Source organism: Poecilia latipinna, unplaced genomic scaffold (genome assembly GCF_001443285.1).
Source record: "Poecilia latipinna isolate Pla-1442-1.1 unplaced genomic scaffold, P_latipinna-1.0 Scaffold131, whole genome shotgun sequence".
Taxonomy (NCBI): domain Eukaryota; kingdom Metazoa; phylum Chordata; class Actinopteri; order Cyprinodontiformes; family Poeciliidae; genus Poecilia; species Poecilia latipinna.
In genome coordinates, this window is record NW_015112747.1 from 306,854 (window position 1) to 329,264 (window position 22,411).

Sequence of the window (22,411 nt, forward strand, 5' to 3'; positions counted from 1 at the left end):
TTTTTTAATTTTTTTTTTTTTTTTTTTTTTTTTTTTTTTTTTTTTTTTTTTTTTTTTTTTTGGACCCTGAATGAAACATTGGTAATGATGAAACATTCTTATTTCTGCTCTCTGAGGTAGCAGAGATGATGCATCACAACATTCATACATCATATTTTTATGCCACATTGTCTGTGTGGCATCACTTTTACCAAGGTGAACTTCGGGCCTCCTCTCTATATGGCGAGCCTGTATCAAATGACACTCCTGATATCTGTGAACAGATGGGCCAGCTTGATTGAATTCTGATGTCTGTTTCTCTGCCGCAGCCGACTCGGCAGTGATCCTTGGCGAGAGAGCACCGGCGATGTTCATCTCGCCGCTGTTTGGTGCTTCTTTGTCACAAAGCAGCGGTAAATCATCAGCATACAGAGCAAATCTGTATTCCGAGCTGCCTGTCGGGCTGCTGATGATATTCACATTTCCTATAAATTTTTGAGGCCTGTCCTCAGCTGTATGTCACCGTGATTGGACTCATTCATTGCCCGGGCCTGGCTGGAGACCCGCTGCTTTTGTCAACAGATGAGGACAAGCATCAGAGCTGACACGTCGTACGTCTTATTTATTGCTCTTGGTTTAACTTAATTAAGTGTGCGGTGTGATTGAGCGGGTCTCAGGTCAAGGGAATAATTCATGGTGGGGCAGTCTGTTATGAGTCAGTATCATGTCATTTGTAACAGAATCTGACTCTGTGGGGCTCAGGATCCCCTTTCAAACACAATGTGGTTTAATGACTCCGGGAGTGATAGACCAAGGTAAGAGCCATTAATGAAGCGAACACCCAGGATTAAAAGGTTATGTCTTCACTGGTAATCTCCTCACATCTGGCCCCCTAAAACTAAATGCTTTTAAACAGAGTGATTTAAACTAAATTACAGATCGTACCCGCAAAATTTTACATTCTTCAACAGTATCATCTGAAATCGCCATTTTTTTTCTCCCATCCAAGTCCTCAATGATGGCGAACAACATCAAAGTCTTTAGTTTCGCGACATCTAATGAGGTGCACTTTTTTGCTAAATTGGATTGCGTAAACATGAGCGGCATGAATGGGAATTAAGATTATGTTTTTAATCCTCCGAGAGATAGATGATATAACCGTTTCCATTACCATCTGTTGTGGGCTTAAACCTCTAAACATATAAAGGTTGTTGATCCCCTCGACAATACACACAGTTAAAAAGGTTCTTTTCGCCTGCCGAGAACGCTGGAAGGAATAATCTAGTTGCTTATCTTGCATAGAGCCAGATTGAGTTTCCTAATCTTGTTGGAATGCTTTCTGTTTTTTTTTTTGTTTTTTTTTTTCAGAGAGTGAATGGATTTTCAGTAAGGCGAGATGTTACGTTATACAGCTGAATGCAGGGCCTGTAAGCATGGTTAAAGCCAGTTTTAAGGAAGAACACCAGTACAAGAGAGATTGGCGCTGCATGTGGAGCCATCAGGATATCACAGTGTTAAATGATGAGTGAAATAGCTGAATTTATGATAGAAATCTGGCATAGTGACAGCTCTGTATATGGATTTCCATTGAGATTAAGTTTGCCCTTGTATTTGCACTTAGAGCTGCACCTAAAATTATTCAAGCCCAACATCAGATTTGCTTTATTATCTAACAACTGTTTGCAATGGACGGCTCCAACAAGATCAATTTAAATAGCTCACTGCAGCTATTTCAGCCTATGAATGTAGAGGCTTCTAATTCGGCCCCTGCTTCAGAAACCTGCTCTTGATTCTGATATTCTTGCAAATCTCCAGCCTGCCTTTTATTGAAGAAAAAACATCTTGAAACGGTAGTTTACAAGCAATTAATAGTTTTTTTTTTTTTTTTAGAAAACATTGTATTTTATATGCTTTTCAATCTTATTACCAAGTTTTACATTGTACCCAAGTTTATCATAGTGAATGCATTATTATTGTGGTTTGACAATTAGAACCACAATAACTGCCTTGTAGAGCAGTAGGTGTGTGCCAGGACTACTGCATTGCAGTGATTCAAATCTTATTTGGCAGTGTCAATTTTTTCTCTCAAACTTTGGGATTGTGTCTCCACTACTTCAATGTGGGATGCCTCAAGGTTCAGTTTTGGGCCCCCTTATTTTCTTCCTGCATAACCTAGCCCTTGGCTCTTTTTTTTTTTTTTTTTTTTCAAAAACATTAAATTGGTTTCCATTGCTATGCAGATGACTACTTATTACATCTAGGCTTGATTGCAGCAACATGCTTTATTATGGGGTTAGTATTGTGTACTTCAGGTTGTGCAAAATGCACCTGCATGCTGTTCTTGTACACTCTTCCTCTTTTTGAATGGTAAGCTTATGCTATTCTTTTATAGCCTAGCCTGTTTTAAACATCTCTGCAACTATCTCCAACCTGGGTGCTGTGCTCCTTAATCGTCACGATTCTGTTTGCTGCCTAACCCTCTGAGATGTTTGAGAAAAGCAGAGATTAAACAGCAGTTTTTCTAACTCCACTTACTAATTAGTTGGCTCGCTGTTGATATTATTTTTGGGAACTGAAGGGTACTGAGTACATTTCCACACCTTTCTTTGTTAAAATATTTGAAAATCTTTTTTTTGTTTGTATCAAAGAAAATGCTCTGCTTTATTTTGGTCTGTCACTTGATCTTGTCAACCAAACATTGATAGTCAGTTATTATGGTTTCGCCATCTTATGAATTATAATTAATCAGAGCCCATGTCTCCAGTTTGTGTTTTCCAAGTAAGAACATTTGCAGCATACTAAGAACTTTTTTATGCTGTCCTACAACTTAAGTACCATGTGACAGACAGATAGCTATAAATAACTTGTCTAAATAGCTGTCAGAAACTGGAACAAAAGAATCTCAAGGGCCGGTGTCGGCATAAATCCACACACTGAAGGCATTTATCCTGTCACTTGCTGGTTTCATGGTCCATGCTCACATACATCACACAGGGAACCCGGCTTTTCGTTAATGATATTTTTAAATAATAATACAAATTTACGTGTATCTTATTATAAGAGTTAACATCAAGTAAATCTCTGCATAATACTTTTTAATTGGATAACATATAAACGAGACGAGAATTAGAATCCTCTTAGCAAATTTCAGTATTTTATGATCCAGCTGATCCCATCTAATTAAAATAATGATGATCGCTCTTGGCAAAAGCATCTAGGATTTCATTTGACATGTCTGTATACAAGTTAAGATCTTCTGAAAGGTAAAGTTGGGATGGCGACTTTACTTTACAGTGCACATGTTGCAGTAGAGAGTAACAAAAAGTAGCTTATTGTATTTCCTGAATATGTTCTATTCCAACCCAAAACATACAGTTGTTCATTCAGTGGAAGCTTAATGGTCAGAAATAACACGAACGCCACAGAATGTTAACAGCTCTTCAGAAAACGCTGAAAAACCTCTCCTTGCCTTTTGTCCGGTGGAGAGGTGATAAATGTAACCACATCACAAATTGCCCTCAAACTCACATTCCAGCAGAATCGCCTCATTTTGCTTCCCCACATTTGCCTCTCATTCATTACTGCGAGTCACATCGGAACAGCTAGCTCCCAAAAATGCAAATTCACATCCAATTTCATGGACCTGAAAGCACTCAAAATAGCCCGGACCCTGCCATGGCTAAGCACATAGAGGTGCAGAACCGTGATAGGCTTGATAAGAGGATCCACGCGGCGTTGAACAGCTTGCCTTGTCAAGCATTGTTGGCTTTTAGTGCGTCTAGCTCATTAACGCTCCACCATACACCAAAGGAATATTGATAGAAAGAACTTCACTCGGTCTGTTTTTTTTTATTATTTTATTTTATTTTATTTTTTTACATATATTCAAACTTAGAAATAAGGCAGTAATAAATCAGGCTCTGCATGTTGCTCGCACATTTTGATGACAGTAATTTATGGAAAGCTTGAAATTGGGGAAAAATACTGTTTTCAAACGCCTTTTCTTTTCAATCCACTAACTTGTCACACATGCTGGTTTGGATAGTTCTCACATTTTGGAAAGAACTACAAGATGAATTCATATTCAGCACAGTCATCCATCCATCGTCTATATCGAAATATCCTTGCAGGGTCGGAGGGGGAGCCTTTCTCCAGCGGTCATTGGGCAGGAGGGGGGATACAACCTGGACAAATTGCCAGTCCATCACAGGACACCACTGAGGCACACAGGACAAACAACTAGGCAGTCATGTTTTTGGACTGTGGGAAGAGGTCGGAGTACCAGGAAGAACCCTGCATGCACAGGAAAAAATATGCAAACTCCATGCAGAAACAAACTAGACTTGGATTTGAAACTTTGCTACAAGGCAGCACTGCTACCAACTGCACCACCATGCACCTCCAAATACAGTCGTATTTAATGAATTAGGATATTATTGACACATTACGTTCAGAAACCCACTGAGTGAAATGCATAAAATAAATACAAACAAACGGATCTTTTCAAGCATTTTTCTGTTAAGCTAGTAAAAACCTAGAGCTTAAGATTAGAATATTACATCAGACTGGCAAAAAGAAAAAAAAAGGATTACAAAAACGAATTGACCTGATGAAAAGTTTATTTCCTGTTTCAAAGTTATTTGTAAAAGGTACATTTTAATCTGTAATCTGAAAATAAATACATCATACCGTACAAAATGAAAAAAACAAAGTTATAATTCAAAATACTTCAATCTGTATTCTAAATAAAGAACAACTAAATATAATGTGATATGTGTTGCACACCTACAGCTTGACCTTTCACCCAAAGGAACTCTTCTGTTCTCAGGGTGATATCAAAATGTCTTTGCTGTAATGTGAGAAATATATGACCTTTTCCATTGCTCTGCTCAAGAGGCTTGGCTTAGGTTCGTGTCATATAAATGATTTTATTTGGCTTAAATTGAGGTAAATCAGATTTCACTGCCAAATTATTATGAAAGTGTTATGACTGTAAAGGTGCTTTAGAATATTGTTTTAAGAAAAAAAAATAGAAAAATATTTTAGCCCTTATCATCCTTGTCTTCATAAGGTTCTGAGAGACAATTAAACACTTGAGGTATGTTTGATAATATCTTTAATCATCTTAAGTAATAACATTTTGAACATTGATTTAGCTGCTGTTTAGGTTTGTGTGTAGAAAATCATCTAAATCAAGTCAAAACACAAGAAGTGAAGTAGAACTTCTTCTCATACGTCTGAAATATGCATGCTGCTATGACGCATTCCCAATTACTTGTTTCTAAACACACCTACTGGTTAAATTTAATATGTATTTGTTTTAAAAGTGAGATTTTCTGACATTATATTTGTTTTAGATATGTATCACGAGCTTGAATATAGACCTAAATTACACTGTCAAGGATTTAAAAAACAGCAACATGGTCTCACAGCTATCAATTATGAAGCCGACATATTTACTAGCTGAGCCACAGAACAGCAGGCTCATTGTTGTGCAAATCATTCAGAGGTCCTTTTTTTGTTGTTTGTTGTTATGAGAAAATTAATGAGTTTACTTTACAAATTACAAGTTAAACTCTGCTTCTCCTCTGCCTCTGAGATATTCTGTGAGCGAACTATGTGGTCTTTGCGTGCCACTCACAAACTCAATCAAAGAAGTGCTGCTGCTCTATGAGAGTGAAGATGTGTGTAGAAATTACAAATCATGCTATACAACTGACAGTTTTATGAAAACAAACTGAACTTTGGCTCTGCCGATATTGGGAAAACAGTGCAAATGTTTGTCCACGCTTCAGAAACGAGTGGATTCCGTCTGCCAGAACGGCGCCAGTAATGCCTCTAATCTGTGTTTTTTTTTTTGTTTGTTTGTTGTTTTTTTGCCTCTCTCATGAACAAAATTGAAACTGCTCCGGGAAAATCACAAAGATAAAATTCATCCTTAGTGATTCAAATGAACCTGTATTTGAATTTCAGACTACATTTCTGCCTTTTTTTATTTATTTTTTTGCCACTTTTTTAAGGAGCTTTAAAATGTTTACTTCAAAGTGAAGACTAATAGCACTTTTAAACCAGACACTTACCACTTTGTGTTAACCTAGATTAAGCTGTATCTTCAATATCTTCAAGCCAGAGCTGGAAATTGATGTATCCCTGACTCAAGTTTAAATTAGGTCTAAACTCTGTCATTACATTGAAATTTGGGCTATTGCTTAGTGGGATACATGCTGGAGCATCATTTACCAAAGGGAACTTATCTTCCTATGCCATTAAATGGAAGATGTGCAGTACTGTGAAAGATGTATTTAAATTTTAGAAGTGTTGAGTGGTAAGACTTTAATATGCCTAATTTATGTTTGTTTATTTGTTTTGCTTAATTTGCCACAAGTGTGTAGATTTTAGCTTGATTTGATTTTTAACTTTTTATGGATGAATTGTTCTTCAGATCGTCCTTTGGAAAGAAAAGGCAGCAATTCCTCCTTCAGATTGAATTAGACAGATTGAGACAAAGTTGGGAGACACTTTTTGATAGATCGAGAGTCTAATTGGATGATTCTCAATATAATCAAATGCCATTTAACTTGACTATAGCAAAGTATTTGAAACCAAAAATGGAAAATCTTAAAAACACATTTCATCTGTGGTAAAAGAAAAGCATATAGAGTATCTTTCACAGTATTTTGTCTCCCAGTTGTGAGTTCATTGGATGCTTATGTGTGCTATCTTTTCAATTGACTTTAAGAAATTTACATTAGATTTTGTCCAATTGTTCATTTTGAACTCCAAAATAAATTGATCTGTTTTTATGCCCAGTGGTTATTATGACCTCGTCTCCGTTGTTTATTTATTTATTTTTTTTATTCAAACATGATTTATTGCCGTCGCCCGGAGTGAATTTCATCACATTTGAATATTTATGCTCAGATTCGGTAATGGAGTCATTGTCACAAAAGGGGATGGTGGTCATTTAGGACTCAAAATGCAGGCGAAAGGAGGCAGAGGCGGAGCGAAGATGAAGATGTCCGATAATACAAAAAGAAACGACGGACAACAACGTGTGCAATCCAAAAAAATCTGAACTGAAGATGATGACCATCAAACTAGGCAGACTACACCAGGACTGAGCCAATGAGCAGCCAGCATCGACTACAGAGGGATACGTACTGAGTGGGACAAGAAACGGAGGCTAATGAGCAGAGTGGAACCAGCTGAGAGTGCAATCAGCGAACAGAGAGAGAAAGTATCAAATAATCACAGAATGATTGGAAGAACAAGAACTAATAAAAATACAGACCAGAAACTGACAGAAGCTAGTAAGACAGCAAGGATAACTCTAAATGCAAAAGAAATTTAACTACCCAAACATGATAAACAAACTTCAAATGTGGCAGTCAGGATAGTTGTGAGGACAAACATTTTACACCCACAACAGAGAAGGACTGATGGTTTGCAGATGAAAAACGTGGGGTCCATGATATGATCTAAACTGGTTAGCTAGCCCTTTTTGCTTATTGTTACCTTATTTTTAGATACACAGCTTGGTTCCATGTTTCTATCGTTCACCAGAAGCCTCTGTAGCTTTCAGCAAGTAGGCTGCTGTGACGCCAGAGAGAACTGGTGCCTTTTGAAATAAAAATTAACAAGTAATGATGTATAATGACACAAAATGATGAATATAATTAGGAGTCAGCCTCTGTACTACGAATTTGCTTTTCCTGGAATGGTAATTTGTTTTATTTTTATTATAACTGAGGGTAACATACTCATATGATTTTTGCTATAAAATCAAGTACAATAGGCCTGTAAACTATGTAATACTTCCCCTTTAAAATATAACTAGAGGTTTTATTTACCTAAAGAGAATATGCTGCATTCTTGTATGTAGCAAGCAAATGTAGTTTTCACCACGTCTTACCTTTTAATAAGCCTTATAAATTTAAATTTAGTGTATTCTCATATTACCAAGTATTTTGCTCAGACCAAGCATGTAAGTCCATTCAATAAATCTATCTTGTAATTGATTTGTTTACCAGATAGTTATTTAATGTTTCAATGACATGAAAAACTGTTTTCAACAGTACCAAATGAAATTTTATTTTATTTTTTTTTATTTTTAGTTTTTTTTTTTTTTTTTTTTCAAAATGATCCAGTAGACTCCAGACCAGATAAATGCTAGATGAGAAAATCTATCTCATGTTTTTTTCCATAACAACAGGAGATAGCAAACATTTCTAACAGTAATCTAGCATGCAATGTATGCATTTCTGACAAGATGGAAAGATTTTGACAAGGCAGTAGATTCCTATATATTCCATATTAAACTCTATGTATGGCTGCTCTCAAACTGAACATTAAATAGTCCTTATTCTGGGTTAGGGGGTTAGAGCAGAGGTGCCGCTCAAACGCTTATAGCCCAACAACTGCGTAAGAAATACCCAAAGCTTGTAAAAATGAGGTGTTGCAACCCAGGATATTCTGTTAAAGTTCTGGTTTTGGTAATTGAGCCTTTTTGGACATATTGTACAGTGAAAGGATTGGGTAATTGGATCTTTTTTACTGGCTCTGTGTTTTGTTGTCCTCACACTTTCATACTGTGGTTTGGATGGTGTCTACACAGTGCAGCCCAAAGTTTAAAATCCCTAAAAACGCAGAAAATGTGGAAGGCAAAAGTAATCTACTGACATAGAGTTTGCTTGGTTTTTCTACTTAGAACTGTGAATTTGCCGTCACGCAGATTTCTTACATGCAAACCAATCTGAACCGATGTGGAAAAAGGAAGCTCTCCTCCCTTGTTGAATCATAAACTATAAGGGAACAACCCCTATTTCAGAGGGAAGGTGAGGTGTTAACAGGACCACCCATATACAATTAGGAAATCACTTAAGTATAATTTGTTTGGGACCATGAAGTTGTCTGAAAAATCAACACATCGTCACAGCTGTGGGACTCCAGCAGGTTACCTTGAATACTGAAATTGTTTCAAAAGCAAAAAGCAACATCTCATCCTGGAGGTCACAGCATAACCCAGCACAGCAGAACCTAAAGCACCAAAGGCCTCACTTGTTAAAGTCGATGTCACGATGGAGCAAAAAGAAAGGAAGTGAATTGCTCCTAACTCATCAACTTTGAGGTCAAATATTCTCTTGCTATCTAACATATCCCACCCAGTAAGATGTGGTGTGATGAAGTGATAATTAATGGTATTTACGCCACATCAATGCTCATAATATTATGGCTGATCAACATGAAGTTTTGATTGTGTTCTGTGTCTGAGGGATAAATGAAAAAAAAAAAAAAAAACATTAGCTGGGGCTCTGAATGCATTGTGTACCCAGAAAATAGCTTCATGCAACAGGAATTGATAAAGATCTGATCATGGAAGCGTGACAAATTTGCAAGGAGAAAGGACAGAAATATGATATACAGTTGTTTTTTTTTAAGTTGTATGGAAGCTTTTTAATAAATCATATATGGAAAAAAAGAATAAAAAAATCCCCTCTTTGTGTGTTTTTCTTTATCTAGAAACAACTTTGCATTGCTCAAAAGTTGTGTGAAGATTATGCACTCTATTCATTATGCAGAGCCTCCTCCTGCTCTGCTTCTACAAAAGGAGATGTCAGATTTGCATACTCTTTCTCTCTCTCTCTCTCTCTCTCTCTCTCTCTCCCTGTTGTTTTGAAGTGAGTCTTTATTATGTCATTTTATGTCAGGCACACATTTGGCTTCGCCGTCTGCAATATCTCCAAGAGCCACAGCAGGCGAGACTTAGCTGAGTGTTCGGCAATTCCTGTCTCTATTTGCTTTCTCTCAGCAGGTTGTCAACAAATAATCGGTTTCCATACAAATGATGTTTCTGTCTTTGTCATTTAATTGTTGCCGGTCTTTGTGCAGCGGATCAAACACAGGGAGCGATAACAATACGCTGTTTCAATTAAATTCACTCATGTGTGACTTATGCTTGAAGAATTGCTTTCTGCTCCAGTCAGAAATGTTATGGACTTTACAAAGCAATATTTATGCAAACATATGACAGACATGGAGAGGTTCTGCATTGTTCAACATCATTCCGCTGTCATTTACCTTGATCTGAAATTACTGACCAACCATTTATGCGATGTTCAATGGTGTACGTGTTTTTTTTTTTTTTTTCCTTCTTCTTCTTCTGTATGTCAAATTGTGTGTGCACCGTCTCGCTTTTGGAATTTCTCTGATGTTTTTTCATCTCTTACTCCGCTGCCTTTGTCAAACAGACTTGGAGAATTTCAAGACCCAGAGAAGAAATCCAGTGAGAGTTCGTGAAGGTCAAGGAGTGGTTCTTCTGTGTGGCCCACCCCCTCACTCAGGAGGTAAGATTCTCTGGTGTTTTAGTCACGTGACGGCAAACCTTTAAACATAGCATTTTTATACCTGATATATGTAGTTTGATATGCATGAGGAGACTCTCTGTTGCTGGTGGCTTTTTTTTTTTTTTTTTTCATTTTTTTGCTTGTGTCTGCTTGTGTCGTTGAAGTTAGTGGAGTGAGTCATTTTTATTGTGCAACATTTTGGCCTGTCAGCTTGATTTCTAGGAGGGTGAGGAAAGATTTGGCATGCAATCTGCAGAGAATATTTTTGGTTGGTACTCTGCTAAGCAGAATAACAAAGCTTTGCTCAGATGGTAATTCTCTCCCCCCTATATCACCTCTTTACATCTTTGGGAGTAAGTATCCAGCTCTTTACACCTACACATGGGTCTTAAAATAGACTCATTGTTAACATGCATTAACTTAGCTTTAATTGCAAGTGTGTCTACATGTAATTTTACAGTACAAACAGCTTAATCTCTGATTCAAAGCTGCAGTATGCAATGTGTTTTTAATTTTTTCATATATTAGTTAAAACCATCACTATGATGTGATAGTGTTATATGAGACGGATAATCTGTGAAAAAAATCAAACTCCTCCACCTCCTCCCGGCGCTAATGCACCGCTTCCTCAATCAGAGCCCTGACAGTCATCTTCGTGTTTGATCTGTTCAACGTACTGATTCTTTAGTTGGGGAAAAAAACCATGTTAAATAATGATATTTTTAAATAAAATCCCCAGTGACACAGTTCATAACACAGCTGTTGTTAACGCTTTGTATTAGTTTGTGTAGAATCTTTTGGTTAAGATATCGAGACAGTTTAAAATCCTGGTTCATCTCTTATTTTGAAAGGGTAATTGGCCCACATCATCCTAGTACCTCCACCATACCTAACAGGTGTTACCTACTCATCTATCATTTTATGCCAGATTCAACTGAAAGGTTTTTTTTTTTTTTCCAGATTGTCTGAAGCTTAGTGGCATCTAAACATTTCACATTTGTTTGTGTTTTGGAAAATTTTCAAAATATAGGATTTTAAATGCCTCAGAAACAATATGCTGACATATGATAACATCTGATGGTTGTTAATGTGACTTGTATCCCCAAGACATTATTCTTTACTGTGTTTGTTTTGCTACTTATTGCTATCTTCCTCACTCAAGTGAAAAAAAGCTGGATTCTTGTCCATCCTTGCTTATCACAGATCCAGTTGTTTTGAACTTATTTATTACTAATCGGACTTTGGACATGATTGAGTCTCAATGAAGACTAATTCCAACTTTATATTTTGTGATGATCTTGAATTAAATCTCTGTTTCCCATGTTTAAGAGTGGCAAAAAGAAATGTGATTGGATCACATTATGTTTGTAGTCCAGCGAAACATGAAGTCATGGATTGCTAATTAGACAGTGTTTAAAAATCAGATCAACATAAAAAGGTAAACTTTAGTTTGTTCGTACAAATAGCAACAATTTTGATACCAGTAATTTTTCCCACTTGGCAAATGTATTCAAAATAAAGGTTAGTTGTTTTTTTTTTTTTTTTACATCTTCTTTGTTTGTGTCTTAAATTATACTGCGGTGAAATAAGAGGAATTGACTGAAAGGCTTTTTAAATGTTTATATAAGGTGTGCCAATTAGTGTAGAGGCTGCAGTAGGTTGGTATCTTTTGAAGTTTCGTGACTCTGTGGTTAAAAATTATTTTCAACTCCATTGCAAATAGATAACTTTTCCCTCTACAGTCTGAAGCACGTCAGCATGCATTCTCCTGGAAATGTATCTTTGATGATTATTCAGCACGAATGCGGACGAGCTCATCATTTCTTCCACTTCTGTGTCTTTGAAGCTGGGAGTGCAGAAATCCTGCAACTGTGCTTCCTTTGACCAATGCTTGTCAGCATCAGTGAAACAGGTTTTAATTTCCCCCAGAACCATGCGGTTAATCGGTGCATAAAGGCGCTCGTACAGAAGCTGCCGGATTGTTTCATCTGCTCCGGGCAGTGTTGTAGCTCCCCCGTTTGACATTTTCCCATTCTCTAGAGTTCCGTTTGTTGGTCTTAATGTTGAGAAAATGTGGGGAATGAGTGTCTCTGCTAGGTAAGCAAAAACGCATCGGTGTGTTGTTTGCAAAGTGCTTCTGATGCGCTTTTCGGTTCCTTTTTAAAAAATTTTTTTTATGCAAATCTATAAAACACTCTCTTGTCAAAGTCAGCACTGAATGAAACATCAATGTTTCTAGCAGTCCTCTCTTCTTTTGAACATGTGCAAATCTAATTTTGACAGCCTTGATGCAGTTTGATCTACGCTTCCCCCCTTAAATCCCCCCCGGGGAGACGGGGGCTCTAGAACCACTTTAAAACAGACCAAAACGTGTCAAACTGTCAATCTAATTTGAAAACATATGAAGCGTGTTTATTGGGGGTGTTTGGTTATGAGATGACGATAATGTTTCATATTTTAATATCGGCAGTGGAGAATATTTCATAGTCATATTATGGATACATTTAAATGTCCCATTCCACGTTTTGGCTGCGGTGAACCTTGCTGTTTCCCCGCTGAGGGAAAAATGAGTCCTTAATCACATAACCACTTGGAAGCTTAATAGGAGTCCCACTTTTCCAGCGCTTTGTTCTGTTTGTGTTATAATGAGACGTCTTACCTCGTGTTGGAATATAAAAAGCTGGAGCAATGAGCCATATGCTTGCATTTGGCAGTTTGAATGTTTTTTGGACGACCCTTGCTGCAAGATACCCTCGTGCCTACGCTCCAGTCAGCAAACAGCTGCAGAATCAGGAGTGCTGGGGTTTAGTGTGACAACAGTGTCATAAAAAATATTTAAAGGTGTTAAAGGTGTCCCATTTTGACAGATTGGAAAGCACCAAATTAAATCTAACAGATTATTTATCATTTGTAAGAAAACAGATTTGTTTAGGATAATATCACATATGAAAAGTGTCTTGTGTCTCCGAGTGTGTCGTCTGTACTCGAGCCAATTTTTATAAATTGCAGGAGGAAATTGCTTCCTTTCTCTGAGTGCTGCGACAAAAGACAGTGTGCTCTTTAGATAGCCTTTCAGAGAGGGTATTTTTTTATTCTCTGGTGGAAATGGAATTAGTCAACCTAGGCTGACTTTTACTTGGATGGATTACATGTAAGGGAATAGACATACAGTAAACAAGTATAATGTATTTATTTGGAAATGGACTGATGTTTCAGAAGTCACCTGTAAGTCATGTATGAGTCAAAAATGAAGAGGATTTTTTTTTTTAGATGTTTCCACATGTAATGAATTCTGTGATACGTTTAAGCTGCACAATGTCCAACATCCAAAACTGGAAAAAAAAACAGTGTTCATTGAAAATGTTGCTTGTTGTTTGACAGCTTGCTTCACTATCAGCTCGAATTAAAATATAACTGTTTGTATTAATATATTGAGCCCAATGAATTAGTGATCATCTACAGTAAATGATAAACTGCTGGTGGTTTTTAAATGACTGCATGCGGTACATTTGCTGCAATAGTTGACGTGCTGCACACACCTCAGCACTCAGCGCTCCTGTAGTTTGCAGAAGGAAGAACATGCTGCAGGTACAGAGACAACAACAGCAATTAAAATTGGCTTTTTGAGAATGAAATCCCCCTTAGCTGCAGCTTATTTTTGATATTGTGCATTACTGTGTTGTCAAGCACTTACATTTTTTTTAATCCGTGAAAGGTGAGCCATAACATAGCTCAAATGTTTCCTGCAGACAATATTTTGCATATTTGTTGATGTGCAAATAGCAAGCTAGAATAAAATAAATAAGATAAATTCTACTTAGAGCCTTATTTTTAGTCTTTGTCTTATGTCTGTGAGTAATAACTTTATAGTTATAACAATGAAAGGAAACATGACATAGCTCATAATGACATCATCTTTTTCTCAGAGTCAGAAGACATAACTTTGTTTATCAACTCTGCTGCTCCTGTTGATTATCGTGTTTCATACTTTGTGGCGCTCTGCATATGTTTTTACATTAAAACAGCCTGTTTAGCGATAAAAAGATGGATTGGTTCATTATATATGATGCATTTTTACATTTGCCTTCAGGGAAATGTAAAATAGAGTTTTCTTTAATGGAAAAGTCAACAGGATATTAAGAGGCAGTTTGAATAAATTAATTAAAAATTAAATTTAATTAAAAATTAAAAAAAAGTTTTCATAGTTCAATGTATTTTACGCCGCAGCTGAATTGTGCAATTTGAATCCTTAGAGGAATTATCCATTCAAAACAAGTAGACAGTAATAACTTCAGCACTAAACCATATTCATAGAAAATACTGCTACTGGATCATTATGTTGCGACCAACGTATTTCTCGTTTAAGGCTGGGGGCGTAAGTAATTCCTCTCAAAAACATAAAGTATTCAGTAGATACATGAAGGTATCATTTGGGAAAAATTCCCAATAGAAAAAAAAAATTTTGTTTTTGTTTTACGTCTTCACTACTGTCAGTTATTGTGAAGTATACAATTGTAGTCAAATAAAATTTTAACTATGTAGGTTTATTATAGCAGGAAGTAACAAGCATGCAACATGCTGTTCTGAAGGTGGAAGGAAACCCACACTTAAACAAAACTCAGTTTCAGAAAATGGATGTAATGATGCAATTATCAATTTACTCCAAACTAGGTGCTTGTGTCCCTGCTACTCTACAAAAAAATAGCCAAAATCTGCTTTCACTCGTCCTTCTATTGGTGGAACTGAACTGCTGTTCTAAGACCGAACCCCTTTTCACTTAGAAATATCTATTTACATTCAATATGTTTAACTGAATTAGCTGTCACTGGAAATCATTCCTGTTGAGTAACGCACGGAGAATCTAAAGATATGCAGTATGATGAATAATCCCTGTTTTTTATCGTAATTGTAAAATTGCAAGCATGCCATCGTCTTTCAGACATGTGTCTAAACACACCCACGCACCATCACTCTTTTATCCTCCTTCAGTCCTAATTTTCAGTTCTGTGGTAAGTGTAAACAGTAGTGTCATTATGTACAGAAAAATGCTTCTAAACAATTGGAAATGAGAGAAAATTAATTTGAAATGAGTTTACGCAAGACATTTGATGGTCATTTTGAGACAAGCGGGTTCTGAATCTGAAACACTTACCAAGTTTTAACTGGCTATAAAAAAAGTTTAAGGTGGTAATCCAAATTAATGCTAATAGCCATTTTTGTTAGTGTGCTGTGAATAACTCAGTGGCACATTAAATATTTTCTATCTCTGGAAGCAGTGAAAATAAATATTCTATGTGAAGTGAGTTTAACAAAATCAGGAGCAACAATCCTCAGGGGCCTCTTGGCTGCGAAACTCAGAGACTAAATTTTAATTTCCTGCACATACCCTGTAAAATGTGCAGATATGATTAGCATGAAAGTCAATTGTCTTTATATTTCTGCATTCTGTGCATTGTTTTTAAAATATACTTTTTGTTTCTTTTGCAAACCCATCAATTTAGGTTTTTATCTTTCTTTAGTAAATACTAACATGGTGTAATTTGCTTATAATCTGTTTTTGAACATATCCAAATAATTTTAGAAATTGACAAGACTCAAATCCTTTTGGAGCCTAAGAGTTAGAGTTGTAGTTTATTTGTCTTTAAAACATGAAAAATAAAACATTTGTATTTCCTTAGTAGAGTAAGAAATCCTATAATTTCCACTGCAATCAGAATGCGAATTTAGTCAAGGTTTTTAGATATTTGGATTTGTAAAAATGAGCCATTGTTACATTTTTATTTTAGACATGTGATTTTTCTGTTCAGAAGAACACAATTGTTTAGCACACTTAAAAAATAACACAGCATCTGGATTTACAGATGTTTTTTTCTTTTACTATTTGGGGTTTTGTTTGGGTGCGGTTTCCTTAGTGGGCCTCATCTAGGAATTATTGGTAAAAGACAAATGAATAATTACCTTAACTTTTCAGTATTGACTTAAATTAAATTTAAATTTATTGAGATTGAATAACATAGGTTCTGTCCGTCTTGGTTTGTAAATAACGTATTGTTTTGTTAGGTCTTCATTTAATGTAAATGTTCTTGTTTTGCTTACCATTTTACTGTTTGATTCTTGAAATGCTTTCTTCGAATTTAATTGTTTAACTTTAAGCAGTCTGTCATCCATTGTTAATGTTGTTGTGATTTGGTGTACACCAATGCACTGAAACTAACGAGGCTTTCATTGATGCCAATCTGAGGATTTTTTTTTTTTGCTACCAGTTGCGTCGAACGGCCACGACCGCTCCACCACCAGGACAGGTGTGTGACAGTGTGCTTGAAATCTTTAGGACAAAAAGAACATTTTTGATGGCATCGTGCAATCATACTGCAAAGATGAGCTGTAATGCTAATGGAAGAGTAACAACAGAAAACAAGGTTGAGAGTGCAGACCACCATGCAGTAGGTAGTTTCTGCTCATTCCCTTCCCCTGGCTGGGAGTTGATTGAACATATCTTTAGGATCTCACTGATCCAAACTACTGTACTGTCCTCTGATAAAATGTGCAGCTACTTTATCACTAATGCTTTTATGCAAGTTGTTATCTAAGGAATTTTCTGTGCATTTGGTTTCTTTTTCTTACAACGAGCTGCCTTTCAACTTCTCAGCGATACATCAAATAAATCAGACTGACATTTCGGTTGTGGCCCTTGCTAATTGACTGAAAGTAAAGCTGATCTGGAGTCAGTGCTCATAATTTTCACTTGCTGATTCAGTGCACCCCTGCTGGACATCATCTAATCAACGCACTGTGATTGATCACCAGACAGTAATTCAGTGTTCAGTACAGCTCTATTGCAAGACATATTTATTTTTAAAAAGCAGTCTGCAAAAGCTATTAGATTCTGATTTGTGCAATAATACACTCAATTTATTTTTGCAATCAGCCCCTTTCAGTGAAGGCCCTCTGAACACATAACGTTGGTACATCCAGGCTAGATGCTTGGCCTGTGGATGATATTTCAACCACCAAAGATCACCAGCTCTTAAAAGGAGAAAGACTTTGGACTTTACAGCTGTGGAAGGACTTTTTGAAGATGTTTTTGTCTTTGCTCCACGCAGAAGGAAAAGACTTGAGCCGTCTTCGTCTAGTGGCAGCCACTCTGTAGCCAGATGTTTGTTGATCTGTTTCAATTTATCATATTTCTGTAGACTGCTGAACTTGAGCTAACACATATCAAAGCTAATGAAGACAGCTATACACTATCCTCAGCAGTTGTGAAAAAAACTTCATACAGGATGCATAGTGTGTGTTCCTGCTGCGCACTGTAATTGACCCCTGACATCATTTACTGAAGTTTTCAAATGAGTTAACTTGTTAATTGGAGCTCGCAACACTAGAAACGATCTTGATGCTGGCGCACCACAAGCGAGACACTGCCAATAGAAAGTAGGTACATATTTATTTTGAGCCCAATAATCCTCACAAAACATTTTCGGCTTTTCTTCCTTTTTGTCTGTATTCTTACCGCACTAGAGGAAATGCAGCTTTACGTCTACAGAGAGAAGTCTGACTTGTATTTAAATAGACTCTCTGCCCTGAAAAAAAAGAGAAAAAAAAAGTGAGAGTCATGTTCTCATACAGGGTGACAGGACATAATTCAACATCAACCCAATACAGTCCTTGACAAGATCCTCTATCTCCCTTGTAAGGGTTTCCAGCGCCCCGCTCATGATTCAGGAAGCCGTTATTTCACTTTAACGATGCCTCAAAATCCACAGCCCCTCTGTAGGAAGCAGATTGGTTGCGTTGGGATATTTTAAAACTGCAAGGCATTTCAAAGCTGCACTTCTGCATTGCCAAAACATTGTTGTGTGTTCAAAAGAAGCGCTGACTGAATCCTTTTACTGGGCTTCCCCATATTTACTTTATGGCTTGTCGCTCTGTGCTTTGAGAAGCTCTGAATGTCTGCGGCAGGGCCAGGACCTAATGCATCTGACCTCCTTCTGCTAATGGAAATGTGCTTTTCAGATTTACTCAAGGTTGAAATCACTTGTTTTGTGCTTCCAGTGCATCTTCCCCCACCCTCCAAAACATAAGCTGTGTGCTTGCTGATAGAAGCACATACAGCTCGCAGGGATTTTTACCCGGTGCGTGACTTGAGCCATTTCGTAGAGCGAACCTGTTTGTTATGAATACAGATTGGAAGTCATAGTTAATAGCTGTCACTTTCCACAGAGCAGACCTGCCAGGATACACTGTGGCACAACCTGTGCATATATTGCGCATGAACCCACTCTTAGACTCCGCTCGTCCTTGGCCTGTCATGTCGCATTTCTCTTCCCTCCTCTCGGATCATTAATGGGAAATTGATGCTGTCGGTTCATTATACTAAGACTAAATGGAGCCACAATGAAAATCCGCAACTCACTGTCATTCACAGTTGCATTATTTGATTACCACCCATCCAAACAGGGCTTTGGAGTCAATCAAATAAAGTCAATTGTGCGTTTTACTTTCCATGTCCTGTTTCCTTTCGCTCTACATGAATCTTTAAGAAACCAATTAGTATCCGATCATTTGTTTAATTTGATTTCTCACGACCTGCACATTTGAAAGATGCGGTTTCACAGAGTAGCTTGCAGTAGATATGAAGCACCCTGAACAATTTTTCACACCCTTTAATGCAGATTTACTTGAAAACAATGGGGTAGTTAGCATCTCTGCTTATTATTGACAGATAGTATAAAAATAGCAAATATTTTTATATTATAAAGTGGTTAGAATGATTTAAAGAAAAACTGTATCATGACAACTTTCTGTCACATTACAGTTATATGTATTCTGATCATTTACCCTTAAAGAATATTGTTAAAGTCAAGTTTTGTCTTACTTTATTTGGAGTTATACAAGTCATCAGAATATTCAAGTTGAAGATATGTCTACTTAATAAAACATACTATTTTAGAACTAGTAGTAATTCCAAACAGCAGAATCTTTAGTATATTGGTAATAAGTAATAAAAAATTGAAGTAAATAAAAATTTACTTGTACTCTACATAAATAGGGTAGAGTACATAACATTATTTTTTCTCTTTATTTAATACACATAAAAAAAAGATGTGATGGAGGTTTGATAACAATTTAGAACATCACACACATTTGCATGGCATGTGATATTCTATGTACAGTATATCAATTATAAAGAATGCATTATAGAACTGTGTTCACAGTATGCGATAATCATAGTAAAATACACTCTATGTCAGTAAATTGAAAAAATAAAATAAAATATATGTCACAACTAAAAGTGTCATCACATTTGTATTGCATGTTAGGATTTTCTTATATTGTTCACTCCTAGGGTATATCAAATAGTGTCACAGAAATTGTTTAGAACTCATCATTCCTGAGCGTATGGCATCACAAACTCTTTCAAATACAAACATGTTTTAAATACTGTTCATTCCCATCACCACACAAACAAAAAATAAGTTTTCGACAGGATAATGAGACAAAGAAATGTTTCAGCAGACACACAATCAGTCATTTTCAGTTCCAGTGAGCTGAACAGTACAGAAAGGAGCTCCAAAAGATGACCTCGAACATTTTTCAAAGAACAAAAAAAAAAATCCCTCTCTCTGCATACTCTGGCCTCGTAAAGTGTTATGTGAGAACATTAAGTGGTACCCCACTGGTAAAAAGTGGTTGTACAAATTATTAACAGAGTGTGTGAGTCAATCAGAGCAGATAATTATGCAATCAAGAGGTGAGAACGGCTTACCAACTTCTCCACCTGTGGACGGTTGGCTCAAGGTAATGCGGCTTGTTGGGAAATGATAGGGGCTGGATCACAGTTTGTTAAAATGATAGCTAAATATGAAAATATTATTCTGAAATATTTGAATTTGTCTAAACATGAAGTCTGAGATCTGTCAAAACCTGGTCCATCCAATGTTCTTCCTTTGGATTCTTTTTTTCTAAAGTTTGAGTTCAATGGTTCAATCAGGGTCTTTATTGCTGTTTTTATGTCTGGACCCTGACAAATCCTGATGTGTGCTGTTGTAGTGATTCTCCTTTTAACTGCATAAACACACTGAGCATGAAAACTGTCACGAAAGGGTCTGAAAACTGTAATTTATCAAACCGACGGCCATCACATTAATACGCTAGCACATGCACCATTGATTCACAGAGGGGAAAAGCATGACTTTAGGATCCCAGAAGAAAGAGTTAGGTGACAACTCACAAAGGATGTTGCATCAGATGAAGATAAATTTCAAATTCAAAGTGAGTCTGGAACACAGATTTTGAAAATTTGTCACTGGGCAGCATTGTCAATCCATGTGAGAATAAAAAAACCACACAGAGGTGGAAAATATGCTTGATGTGATACTGTAATTGGATCGATTAGAAAAGCTTTCGCTTCCCCACATTTGACAGCTTGAAAGGACAGCAGCCTGTGTTTAAAAGCACAAAAAGTCTGAGCATAGACAGCAAAACTTTGAGAATATGTTGCAAGGTTTGAAAAATGTCGCATTGCCAAAGACGCGTAACAGAACACGTAGATGCACCGACTGAAGGAGCCACATGGAGATGTAGCAGGATGCAACTGTTTAAAAGATTGTATGGAAACAGGCGAAAAGGGGAAAAGATAACGTTCGTGCGTCAAACAGGTGGGATAGTTAAATAAAAATGGAGTGTGGCCTTAGAAAAGTGATGGAAACATGCAGTTATCGGTATTCCATTACACTTCCTAGGCTGCAATAATACAAATAATACAGCAAAGCCCAGGCGCCCTGCTCGCCATAAAACAGCAGAGGTGAATAAGTGTACACCTCACATCTCACTTATTTTATTCTCTGTGCTATACTGCAGAGTCATCACTTAGACAAGTTTTACCAACAGCCTAGATTGCTTTTGGGACAGGGATGCAGTGCGGTCCAGAGCAATTTATCCTTGTGTCAATATGTCAAAACACCAATATTCAGCCTTGTAATGCCACTGTTAGTGCAAAAGCTTTTATGACTGCATTCCATTTGGCTGGTAGTACCGAGGTCCGTTCCCAGAAACTTGTTACATCAGATAATGAGAGGTGGTACGAAACCGAGTGACACAAACTGTAATATAACAGTTTCACAGGGCATTATTCTGTCTTTTATGGTGTAGCCACAAGATTCACAGCACTCTTATTAACTTACAATTGGACGCATTCTTTCTCAAAAGCGGTAAGACTTTTTCACATTTTGGAAATGCTCCACCATTTAACTACATTGTATTTAATTGAAATTGAAATTTAATTTAAAGCAATATAACTGTTAGGATAATTGGTACGTGGAAGGTTAAAGATTAACAAGGTACAGTTCAACACCAATCAAAATCTGAAGTGTGTCATATATTTATAGGTTTTGACCATATTAACATTTTTACATCGATGTAAAGTGATTTGGTTCTTGGTTTGGTTGTTATTACATATTTCCATCACTCACTCAACCCGCCCAAAACAAAACAGTTCCTTCTTAGGAACCTTGATAAGATGCCATAATAGTGGAAACAATTGGGAACAACAGCAACCCAGACATGAAGTGGAAGTTGTAGGTTTGCAGATGTTGTAGCACAGAGACCGCCAACTTTCTGCAGACTGCAAACTTTGTGTGGCCTTCAGGTTGGCTGACAAACTGTTTGTAGAGAACAACATTGAATGGGTTTTTATGGCCATGCAGCTTCATCCCAGTCTTTACTTTACCATGTGCAATGCAGAGCGTCAGCGGGGTAAAACAGCCACTGCCAGACTTCATTCACAACAGCAGAGATGTGTTCTTTGGAAAGATGAGTCACGTCTCTCTGTAGACTCTTGTAATTCAAGGTTCTCAGGTTGACAGCTGCAGTTAGAGCAGGAATTGCTTCTCTTAATTTTGTCAAGTATTAGGCTTGGTGCAGAGGGAATTTTGGTGTGGTCCTACTTTTTATCAGCTGGGCTTGGTCCCCTAATTTCATTTAAGTTTAATGCTTCAGCATCCCGAGACAGTCGGGACACTTTTATGCTCCCGACTGTGTGGGATAGGCCCCTCATGTTGCAGCCTGATTGTGCACCAGTGAACAAACAA

At 37.0% G+C, this 22,411-nt stretch overlaps 1 protein-coding gene across 2 annotated transcripts in view; it reads left to right on the top strand.

The window, feature by feature from the left end:
- The window catches only part of cntn3a.1 (contactin 3a, tandem duplicate 1), a 101,750-nt gene that overhangs the window by 29,270 nt on the left and 50,069 nt on the right, over positions 1–22,411 (top strand). For both annotated transcript variants that reach the window (XM_015028630.1, XM_015028631.1), the window contains exon 5: positions 10,227–10,322. In XM_015028630.1, the coding sequence (XP_014884116.1) occupies positions 10,227–10,322 (96 nt within the window). The remainder of the gene's footprint in view (positions 1–10,226; positions 10,323–22,411) is intronic.